We start from the raw sequence: 12,262 nt of genomic DNA, 5'->3' as shown, positions 1-12,262 counted from the left end.
ATTTTGAAGAAATTAAGACAAATATACATTTTAGCTATTCCTAAATAACTAAGGGAGTGATTATGATAACTAAGAGAGTGGTTACTTGGTATTTTTGTTTTTTTTATTAGAGTCAATCACCATATATTTGAGATATTGTCTACTTTGAAGTCATTCTAAGTGAAGGGTTTAAGAGACCGAATGTTTCATTATCGATAGAAGAGTGAGTTTCCATGTTCCTATACCAAGTCTCTTGAATAGTAGTGTTAGGGTCTAAGAAAAATGACTTATCATTCCTAATAGAGGGAATAAAGATTGAATGTTCCATTATTAGCACTACAATGAGCTTTAATGTTCTGATCCAAAGTCTGCATGTGACATGGTGATTAATCACTATATATTCGAAGTATTATTTTTTTTAGAGATTGAATTTTATTTTTAAAAGACAACTAAAAAAATAGAAAGAGAAAAATAATATTTAAATTATCTTAAATCTCAATTTCTAAATGCGACATGAGATTATTGGAAACAAATTCTTTTTAAATTTTTAAATATTTGTAGAAGATACAGTAAAAAAAATAGTTTTCAGTATTTCCTGTACAAATATTTGAAAACGGGAAATCAAATTAAAAAATATACGACGATTTTACCATTAGAAAAATAAGAGAAAAAGAAGCAAGAGACAAAGAACAGGTAAATCGTGCACAAGATGTTCTCTCAAATAATTTTAGAAGCTAAAGGAAACATTTTAGGCAGGTTTTTTTCGTGGACCTATCAAATCTATTTATGTAACTCATCCTTTTTAGATTTTATTTTTCAGAACGTACTAAGTTAATTTTAAGAACATTTTTCCAAAAGATACTCATAGACACTCACCCACTCTTATTTCATATAAAAATTTTCAGAATTAATTTAGTGTGTTTCAAGAAAATAAAATTTTAAACGATGGATGCAATGTAAAATTTGATAGAATGCTGGAACAATTCCCAACGTTTCATCAACAAACCATGGAGTTCTATGAATTTATTTTGACGAGTTTTTCCATAAGTGCTTACAGAAAAAAGAAAGAATAAAAATTGAAATTACTCTCCATAACTTAAAGTTAGTATATGTTTAAGTTAATTTGTTTAAAGCTCTCATATATCTCTTTTTTACAAAAAATTATACATAAATTAACTTTAGCATGGGAAAAAGATAATCTCATTTCATTTCATTTCATTTCAAGAGCCTTCTTTCTTCTCTTGAATATGTCCATTTTAAATTGTCCATACTTCTCATTACTTTCTAATCAATCATTATTAAATATGTTTAAAATGGGTATAGATTCTTAAATCGATTTTTGGTGTTATCAATTATGCTTTCAAAATATTATGGTTTTGATATATTAAAAAAGTGTAATGTTTTAAAACATTAAAATTTTTATTTTCATGTATTAAAAGGGTTTTTAAAATATTAAAATCAGTATATTTTTAAAGCGTAGAAGAAAGTTGACATTTTTTATAATAGTTTGAAAATTAAAAACCTATTTAATCTTAAAACAATTTAACTCATTTTCAAGATATTTGCAAATTGAATTATATTCGAGAAGAACAAAATATATTTTTTATTTAATCATCTAATATGTATTACATTCAAATCCAATAGGATTTTGCTTAGTATAAAATGCTTTACATTATATCAAATTTTTACCTTTAGCTATATTTTGTTTTTGTCAAGCTGTATATAAAATATAAATAAATTATTAACATCTAATTATAAATTGTTATGATAATAAAATTATTAGATGATTTTGAAGTAACTGATGGTCTAAAATATTCACATGAAACATATCCGAAAGATAGACTCTAAATTTAATAAAAAAAATCTGATACACACGAATTTTTCAAATTAATCCACCTGTCTTCACTCGCTGCAATTTCCTAACAGTTTTACCGAATACCTACCATAGCCGGTAATCTAACAACTTAACCCGCCATTAAATCTATCTTTCCAAATCTCACTATCCAATCGTAGGGCAAGGACCGAGGCTCGCGCCAGCCCACCAATGGAAGCATGTAGAGGAGCGGAAAATGCTACTGAAAAATAAAACTAACTCCTCAGTCGGCGGTTGAGAAATATTAAAATACAGCAAAAACCATTTTATACAAAAAAAATAAAGGTATTACTGGAGTCCAATAATACGCTCGCGAAAAGCGAACCGGAATATCACAAAATGAGAAACAATTAAAAAAAAAAAAAAACTGAAAAGCGAGAGAAGTAGAGTGAGAGGGAAAGAAACGGAGAGAGAAAGGGGGTATATCATCTCCACAGATAGTGTGAGAGAAGAAAGAGGAAGATAAAAAAACAAACTCCGATGAAGAGCGGTGGTTTGGGCGCGGTTCCGTCGTACGGCGTACCCGCGAAACGACGGTGGAGAGGGCTCGTGATTGCGGTGCTCGGTCTCGTCATTCTCTCCATGCTCGTTCCTCTCGTCTTCTTGCTTGGTCTCCACAACGGCTTCCACTCTTCCGGTACGATCTCGCCGAGATCTCTCTCCTCTCTATTAACGCTCTTCCGTTATTCCACATTTTCCTTTCGCTCCAGATCCGCGCCAATTAAGCCTCCTATTTCTCTATCTTCGCTCTCTTCCTCGTTCGCCACACTGCAGTACGCTCTAGATCTAAACGCTTCAGTCACAGCGCAAGAAACGGCGTCGCCGAATCTCCGCTTGTTTTTAATCAATGAATTGAGTTTTATTTCCATCCTTACTTCAAGCTCGGAACTCTTTTGCATTCAATGAAAGATCTGTATGTTCGTTTTGCTTTTATAGTGAAAATAATAATAATGATAAGGTGGATGGAACTTAAGTACAGTGCTAAGGAGAGTTTCAATTTAAACTGTGTAATAAAGATTGGCGTTAACTGTCATAATGCATTTGTGTTGTGGACCTCTCTGTTTGTAAAACAGCATGTAAGAAAATGCATCTAATTGTTGTCTTAATTGTCATAAACATAGTAGAATCGTGTTTACGACGGAAAGGTTAAATGTACGTATAATTGGATCATGAAAACCTCGGAGCACAGGACGTATGTTTCAATCAATGGTTTGTTTTTAATTTTTTAGAGATGTGACTGCAATTATGAATGAAGTAACTCCATTCAATCGAGTTAGTGAATAATCTGCATTTCACTTTTTTCGCAAATAGCATTTTTCTGTATAGTTTTGTATCTCTACTATAATGGAATTCTAACATTCATGTACCGTGCTTTGGATATATTTACATGCATTTATCAGAAAAGTTTATGTGAACTTATTATTAGTGGTCATAAATACACTTTTATTTGTAGTCGAATTTGCTCTTCTGATCGAAGGTCTTGTGCCTTGACTTGATTTCTTTTGTTTTTTTGTTTTTCCTTACCCTGGTATTCATTTATCATTGCAATTTTGCAGGATATGTATATGAACAGAAGAATTCTCCTTCAGTAAGCTTTCAATTCAACAATAGTATCTGTGAATTGTTACAATTTTTCCATGTTGGTGTTCACTGTACTGATGTCTCTTTTTTTTTGTTCTCCCTTCACGTCTGTTGTTTTTCAAATCAGAATCAGAAAAGTCTTGAAAGTTATGATAGACACGATGTTGGTCATAATGAGTCTGAGGTATGGTGGTTTACACCTTATTGGTACACCCATCCATTTGTTCTAGCATTCTTAGGTGGTATAGTGTTGGTCATAGTAACCTCACTGATTAAGTGGTGGTCTAGTTACAGTTATGACAAATTGCTGAAATAGATAGAAGTTCCAGTGTAAGTTCTATTTTTAGGCTGTCAAATGAGTGAATACTTTTTCAAATTTTTAATTGGCGTGCTCAATTGTTGGCAGGATATTCTCAAAACAGAGAAAATGATCAATAAATTCAACCATTTAATAGTGTATCAGTAATCAGGAAACCTTGGTGCTTAACGTTGTACACGAAAAAATAGTGTATCAGTAATTAGTTAACCTTAGAATATTGTTGATCATAACCTCACAAATTTAGTTGTGGGCAACTTACAGTTGTCACCACAATTGCAGAAAAACTAACGACATAAGTTACTTTTTCTTAAGTTTGAGATGATTGAATACTTTTCTAATTTTAAATTGATGTGCACTATTATTGATGTGGTATTCTCAAAGCAAACAAAAAAAGAGTAAGTAATTCGTTCATTAAATAGTATATCAGTAATCAGTATACATGCATAAAACAGTGATTAGTAATGAAGTCCAAAAGGAACGTATAACTGGTGCACAAATCTGATATAACTTATGATACAAACATTCAAAAAGTTAAATCTTATGCCCCCAAACATCAAATTCATGTTGCATTGTAAATTTCTTTTGCAGGGAGAACAATCAAGTCATGTGAAGGAATTGATAACAAAGTTTGAACCTACTCTTCCAAAGGTACTCTATAATACTGTGTTGGTTAAATTCGGCATTTCTTGTTGATAAATTTTTTTTGCTATTAATTGTTAATTCTGTCATATCTTTTAATTGTAGAAGGAAAATGTGTATGTTTAATCCTGCCAACTGTAATCGAAAAGAAAACTGAACAGTTCTTGGTGGGAGGGAATGCAAGGGTGGGAGGGGAAATAAGAAGATAAATAAACCCCTTATTTGATTTTGCAACCAGTCTAACCCGTCTAATGTGGGGGAGGTTGGAAGGTGGAAACAGTGCTTAAAGTTTTGTGAATTGTGCTGACCAAGTTATCCTTTTTAAGCTCAATGGTTTTGTTTTAGTCTAAAGGGTATGTAAATTAATAGTTTCCAACCCCATTCTCTTCATTAAAATCCCCCCTCTCATAAACTTTGAACCAAAAAGATGGAGGGTCAATCATGTTTCTGTAACTGTCATCATTATAAGGTTTCTGGTTCCATTTCAATCTTAATGTTCCCTCCATGTAAGTTGTTGAGGATTTTTGTTTTTATTATGATTTTAGTATATAAATAAATTCATTAGAATGAAAAAGTGATGAAAAGTACATACAAAAGAGAAGGATAAGAATTCCCAGGAACAGAAAAAGAAAAATACATTATAAAAGCCAAAGTAAGTATTTTTTACATGGCATTTTAGAAGAATACCATGCATTCTTTACCATCCCATGGTTGAGAGGCATAAAATAATCCGATCCTAACTAACTAAATGTATTAAAGAACTGCATGAACTTTGCATTACCCTAAGATATGTGCTACTTCCATTTTTCTGAAGCCTTTGTACCTAACCATTAGAAATTGTTCCAAAGTAGGACACATCCAATGTTAACCAAAATCCCCAAATAGATACATAAAAAAGTGAACACCTTATAATGCAAGAACCAGTGCCCAAAAGATCTAGTGATTTTAGTTTTAAACTTGCCATACAACTTACAACAGTTAAGCTATAGTTATTTGCCACATTTATATTTAAAAGTTTGTATCTTGTTCAACTCCACTTTTTTTCCTTTTGACGTATTGGTAGCTTTCATTTTGCTTTTCTTTTTGTTTAATAAGACAGATTGCTCTTGTATTTTTAGTTCTTTTTGTGTACTGTAGTCCTATTTGGAGAAACTTGTCCATAAACACCTTTATGAGAGAAAAATAAGAAGGAAAAATGATATTAGCTTCTCAAAAAGTTGAAATTAACTTAGCTATGAATTAAAACATAAGATTTTGAAGAAACTAAGTTAAATATCTTCTACAATTTAACTTGTACATAAACTAATTTTAATTTATGGAAAAGCTAATTTGATTTTTCTTTCTTTTTTTTTCTGTCCTAAAAATCTTTATATTGAAGATTTTCCAAGCAAACCCAATATCTTAGTTATTTGCAGACCACACTTCAGTTTACTTTATGCTATCATTGCGCTGTCAGACGTTGGGTTCTAAGAATTCTCCCTTCCTTTCTAACAATTACAGTTAAGGTTGTGATTTTGATATATTTTGTGTTATGATACTGTGCTGTCTTTGGATTTCCATAACCAGTGGCTGGAACCACGGATGTTGGTGCAGCTACCTTTCTATTTTTATGATTATTTGGTAACGAAAGACTTAACTTGCAAAGTTCATTCTTTGAACGTGACCAAGTGGTGGAGAATATAATAAAATATTTTAATTTACATATTATTATCTCATAGACTTAGTAGACATAATGCATATAATTTAATCTGATATAAATGATAATACTAGACTACTGCGTGTATAAATAGTATGTATTATTGAACATGCATTCCTAATATGATTATGAGATTCAGTAATATAGCAAGAGAATGCTCTTCTCTTTGTAATCTGTATTTTTTAATTTTGTTTTGTTGCGTCTTTTCTTATGTGTTATAATTGCCATTCCAGACAGCTATAGTCGACTCCTTCCTAGATAGGTCCTAATGGTTGATGGGTTATACCCAGTGACCTGGTGACTTTTTTACTTCTTGTCAAAGATCAAAACAAGTTCATTTTCTATTTTCTTTATTATGGGGATTTAAATTTTAAATTTTATATGGTGTCTTTATGTCTGAATAAGGATTTAGTGTGTGACTTTTTTATCTGACGTATACTCAACATAGAAGAATCAAAGGATTACCCAGATGGTGAGGCACTCATTTTTAGATGTCCACAGAATTAGAAGAATTATTATGCATTTAGTGTTATTAATTCCTTCCTCGAGTCTCCTTCAATATCCTAAACTCTTTGTTCCGTTTCAACATGACACATTTATCAATGGATTAGAATTCTTTTGTATTTTGGGGGCTTAAATGTACTGATTTGTCTAAATTGTTAGATAAAAAATGATAAGAGCAAGGAGGACAAGAACAAGTGGGTGGGGGGGCACTGCATCATACATGTTGAATATTTTTGGCAATATCATTAATTTTCGATAATAATCTCATGACAGGATGTCCTCGAGCAATATGCTCATGAAGGCAAGAATAACACCATAGATAAAACTGCCAGTGATAATAAACAAAGAGGTGGTTCTACTGACAACATTGATAAGACTGCCAGTGATGATAAACAAAGAGTTGGTTCTACTGAGACCATTGATAGGACTGCCAGTGATGATAAACAAAGAGGTGGTTCTGCTAACACCATTGATAAGACTGCCAGTGATGGTAAACAAAGAGGTTGTTCTACTGCCATTGATAAGACTACCCACATCCCATGATACCTTCTTGTATCTCATTTCCCTCCTTTTTATGCTTTTAATCTTAAATATTTTTCAGGTTCTAAGGTGCCCCCTAATGATGTTCTGCAATCACCTCCAACCTCAAATGTACGCATATATTACTGTAATTGGTTGAAACTTCTATTTAACACATTAACCAACTAATAGCACTCAATAGTTCACTTCATAATATTGATCCAGGTCCCAATTATACTAATAATCTAAACCAGTGCAAATCTAGTATCTAGTGTGTCTGGTACGATGCTGATCCAATAACATTATAGCATACTAAGACCTAAGATAATATGGACAAAGTCATGCCATCTAACACTACCTTAAGTAGTAAAACCAGAAGCAGAAAACATAGACAGGGTCTTGCAGCTGTTATGGGAAGAAGATTGTAAAAGGGAAAATATTTGATGAGAAAGGCATGATGGCATACAAGAAAGAGTTTCAGATGTGGGGGAAATCTATTCTGCTCAATGGAAGGGAGGAAAGGTCATGATGGAAAGTGAATGCTTTGCTCGCACCATGTTGAAACTATATCTTCCAATGATTATTAATTGATCAGATTGGTATAATGCTAATAATAATATAGGCCATCCACCAATATGATCCAACCAATACAAGCTTAGACCAATAACACTACCAAGCTTTGTAAATATAAGTAAAAATAAAGGTAATGTTTTTGGTGAACTTAAATATAAGTAAATTTCAACGACCTCAATCCTATTTGATGCTAATTTTTCAAAAACACCCTCAGTTATAAACCTAAGCACTATCCCCACTAAATATTAGAAGGTCATTTAGCAAAAGTACCTTTTTATTGTATAGATACAAGAATAATAAATGAACCTAACTATTATTCTTAATTAGTGTGAAAGTAATTAATTTTTCTTATGTTCCGAGTCCAAAGGTAGTATTCATAGTATAACATTAAGTTATATAACTTGCACACATTATTATTCCCCAGCTAAGTTTTTTGTAAGTTATTTTATATATTGTCATTCATATAAGAACTTACACCGATTAAGTTCTGCAACAGAATCCTAGCAGTGATCATATTGAACAGGCCACCCACCCAAAAACAAGCTCTACCAATGAAGACAGAAATTCGTGTCAGATCACATTTGGTAGTTATTGCCTATGGCAACAAGAACATAGACAAGAAATGAAAGAGACCCTGATTAAGAAATTGAAAGACCAACTATTTGTGACTAGAGCTTATTATCCTAGCATTGCAAAACTCCCAGCAAAAGATAAATTGTCTCGCCAACTGAAACAGAATATACAAGAGATGGAGCACATGCTTAGTGAATCTACCTCAGATGCTGATCTTCCACCAGTGTAAGCTGATATATTCGTATTATTTATCCTTTGGCCAAAAAGTTTACTTGTCTGAGTTGCGTTTTGTTTGAACTGTTATTGGAATTTCATAGTTGCAATTAGGGAAAATATCATCCTCAATCAAGTAGTCTTATAAAAAATAATTAATTTCTGTTTTGATATCTGCTTGCTGATCAGGTTTTCGGTAGTTTTTTAATCCAGATTTTCACATTTCTAGACAATCCTTAAAGTAGTTCCAACATTCCTGGTTCCCTAGACAATCATTGGTCTATACATTATTCCCCGAAGCATAGCCTTATCTTTCTTTCTTGTCTCGACTTTGTTTTATCTTTGGATTTACTATGTTGCTTTACCTCAAACCAAAAGCTATTGCTGTCATTCTTACCTTTCAGGATTGTCACGAATCAACTCCCTTGAAAGCTAAAGGTATTAGGTGTAGACACTTGATTGGTTTATTATCTCTTAGCACACCCTCATGCAAAAGCCTTTGAGCTTGAAGCAAACAATGCAGTTGCTCATTTTTTCATGTTCTGATTCAACTTTTATTCAGAGGAATTCGGGGGCAGAAAGGATTAAACTAGTTACCACTCGGTGAATGAGATTTTCTTGAACTAACTTCCAAAAGCAAAGATCTCATCTTAGGTTTAAGCATATGAATAGTTTTATTACATCTCGTAATCAGGACTGACTATACCTGCGTCTCTTTGTTTTCACTTTTAAAATGCTATAAATGTGCTAGAAACTTTACATTGTAATCAATATTATTTTACAGGGCTGAGAGTTATTCAAAGAAGATGGAAAATACAATAAGCAGAATAAAATCAGTCCCTGTGGAATGCACCAATGTGGACAAGAAATTGAGACAAATATTTGATTTGACCGAGGATGAAGCCAAGTTCCACATGAAACAGAGTGCATTCTTGTATAAACTTAATGTGCTGACAATGCCGAAGAGTCTTCACTGCCTGTCACTGAAACTAACTGTAGAATATTTCAAATCCCCACAATACGACGAAAAAGCTAACGAAGAGAAGTTTACTGATTCTTCCTTGCAGCATTATGTTATTTTCTCTAATAATGTGCTTGCAGCTTCAGTAGTAATCAACTCCACTGTATTTCATGCAAAAGTATGTTATACTTCTAGTCCTGTATTTGATAAAGGTTGAATATTAGCGACTATAATAATAATTTTACTTGTGGCTGCACGTTGTTTCAGGAAAGTTTGAATCAGGTTTTTCATGTGTTGACTGATAGAGAAAACTATTATGCAATGAAGCTCTGGTTCTTGAGGAACCAGTTTAAAAAAGCTGCTGTTCAAGTGGTGAATGTTGAGCAGGACAGCCAAATGGAAAATCCATTGCCTCTATCCTTGCCTGAGGAGTTCTGGGTTTCATTTCGTGGTTATGATAATCCATCCACGAACCAGATTAGAACGGAATACCTTTCAATTTTTTCTAATTCCCACTACTTACTTCCTGATTTATTCAGCAATTTGAAGAAAGTTGTGGTTCTGGATGATGATGTTGTTATTCAGCAAGACTTATCTGCTTTGTGGAACATAGACTTGGGAGATAAAGTTAATGGTGCAGAGCAGTTCTGCTCAGTAAAGCTGGGTCAACTGAGAAGTTATCTGGGCGAGAAAGGTTTCAGCCACAATTCCTGTGCATGGATGTCGGGGTTGAACATAATTGACCTGGGGAGGTGGAGAGAACTTGGTCTGACTCAAACTTACAAAAAGTTGATAAAAGAGGTAAGTAAATTAATTTATCTACAATTAAAATACATCTTTACAGAAAACACTATCGTTGGAAATAACAGTATTGAGATAGTCTAGTTGAATATAGTTGGCAATGAGTGTCAAATTTGGGGCCAAGCTTCATGGATTTTGCCCCTGTAAACCAATAAAATGTGTTGTCTGGGCTAAACTTATTTCGGCCTGACTTATTGCAGCTAGCCCAAATTCGAACAAGCCCTGCCCACACTATCGATCAATTGGGCCTATCAAGTTTTGATTAGTCTTTAACATAGGAGAGCCTTTTGATAGTTTATGACCAAAGGAAAAAAGTTAGATGGAAGTTAATTTTAAGAAAGTTTATGTCGTGCATATTTTGGGCTGTTTACATTTTCTGATCTTCTATTTCCTTTTGTAGTTGACCGTGAAAGAAGGATCTGCTGAAGGTATTGCATGGCGGGCAAGCTTGCTCGCCTTTGAGAATAGAATACATCCACTGGATAAGTGGGTTGTGTCTGGACTAGGTCATAATTATACCATTGAGTCTCAGTCCATTAAGACAGCTCCGGTGCTACACTATAATGGGAACATGAAACCTTGGCTTGATCTGGGAATTCCACAGTATAAGAGCTATTGGAAGAAGTTTCTGAACAAAGAGGATCAGCTTTTAAGTGAATGCAATGTAAATTCATAATAAGTTATGGTTCCTATGTAAGCTTGCATGTTTTGGAAGTTGTAGGGTTGAGCTCTTAAGAAACAAGAGGATGCCTGTGCTTTGGGTGCTCAATTTTGTGATCTAGTTTTCAAAGGGGTTTTGTGGAAAAGGTGGTGATGAGATTGACACACCAATTATAAAATTAATCAGTCAATAAGGAACCTGGAAACTTCCCTGCATTTCTGGCAAAAGGATCAAGAAATCTGAGTAGCCTCACTGTTTTCGAGATAGCTAATTGGTGTTGAGGTTTTCCCCCACTGTGCTGGTGGGCACTATGAAGATTTATACATGAGCAAGGCTGGTCCATGAAAAATAACTCAATATAAAGACAGTAATTGTTTGTTTCAAGATTTTATTATTCTACATGATGTAAATTATTCGTAGCTGTGAAACAGGTAGAGCTATTTGTTCTAGTTCTTTGCTTCATAATTTGCCCCATGTTTTTTCTATTCGATGACAAGAATGTTGTCCAACAGCTCTATAAAAGAAAAAGTAACAATTTTGTCCTCTAGCAATACTTCAACTGTAACTACTCTTCTTTGCAATTCATTATTGTTTGCTGTATCAGTGAAACGTGCTTTTCGTAGACAGTAGTATCCAAGATCGAGAAGTGTGGTACATTGCACTCTGAATATACGTTGAGACAATGAGATTGATTGACATTGTCTATAGTTTCCGCCAATACTCTAGACAACCTCCGTAAAATATGCTTTGTTAGAGCATTTTTTAGGACTTTCTTACTCACTAAATTTCATAAATATGGGTTTTCAAGAGTTAAAAGGATTGGTTTATATGATAATTTATTTTTTAATTGTAAAAAACTCATTTGTGAAATTCAGCTTCAAATAATGTTTGTATTTATAATGAATTATTTTAAAAAGTTTCCAATGGAAATACTCTTGTTCGGCCTAAAGGAACATATTTTATGTTTAATCTCGTACAAACTATTGAAATGTGTTATTGATAAGATCACCTAAAAACAGTTCGTTTTGAAGTGTAGAAGACACTTATTTAGGGATACCAAGGTTAGGTATGGATTCGAGATTAGTGTATGCATTATTTTAAGTTATTTTAGATTTCTAACTTTTTACCACTTTCTTGAATATTAAAAATATAGTAGACCTCGAGAACAGTTTTGCTTAAAGGCTTTTCTTAATTAATTGTTATCGGGCTCAAACTTCAAATTTAATGGAGTATTTCGTCTTTACCCTCTTCGTAACTGAAGAAAGTAATATATAAAATAATCGAGCTGAATTCACATCATACTAGAAAAAAAAAAAAACTATTCCATGTAATAATGGAACTTCATCATTCACTTTCAATAGCATGACGTA

The 12,262-nt window shown here is 33.1% G+C and overlaps 1 protein-coding gene across 3 annotated transcripts; it reads left to right on the top strand.

The window, feature by feature from the left end:
* Positions 1-2,184: 2,184 nt before the first annotated feature.
* On the top strand, positions 2,185-11,439 carry GAUT7 (galacturonosyltransferase 7). 3 transcript variants are annotated; one of them, XM_088109872.1, is made up of 10 exons: positions 2,185-2,489; positions 3,409-3,440; positions 3,561-3,617; positions 4,341-4,400; positions 6,865-7,081; positions 7,193-7,242; positions 8,180-8,481; positions 9,254-9,608; positions 9,698-10,231; positions 10,632-11,439. In XM_088109872.1, the coding sequence occupies exons 1-10, from the start codon at positions 2,333-2,335 to the stop codon at positions 10,905-10,907; spliced, it is 2,040 nt and encodes a 679-aa protein (XP_087965998.1). In that variant the 5' UTR covers positions 2,185-2,332; the 3' UTR covers positions 10,908-11,439. The 3 variants fall into 3 exon arrangements, with proteins under 3 accessions (XP_087965998.1, XP_087965997.1, XP_087965999.1); XM_088109871.1 differs by having other exon boundaries at positions 2,186-2,489; positions 6,865-7,093; XM_088109873.1 differs by lacking the exon at positions 3,561-3,617 and having other exon boundaries at positions 2,186-2,489; positions 6,865-7,093.
* Positions 11,440-12,262: the final 823 nt, after the last annotated feature.

This window comes from Vigna umbellata, chromosome 3 (assembly GCF_029865625.1).
Source record: "Vigna umbellata cultivar VRB3 chromosome 3, Vumbellata_1.0, whole genome shotgun sequence".
Taxonomy (NCBI): Eukaryota; Viridiplantae; Streptophyta; class Magnoliopsida; order Fabales; family Fabaceae; genus Vigna; species Vigna umbellata.
This window is presented reverse-complemented; position numbering and strand designations above follow the sequence as displayed.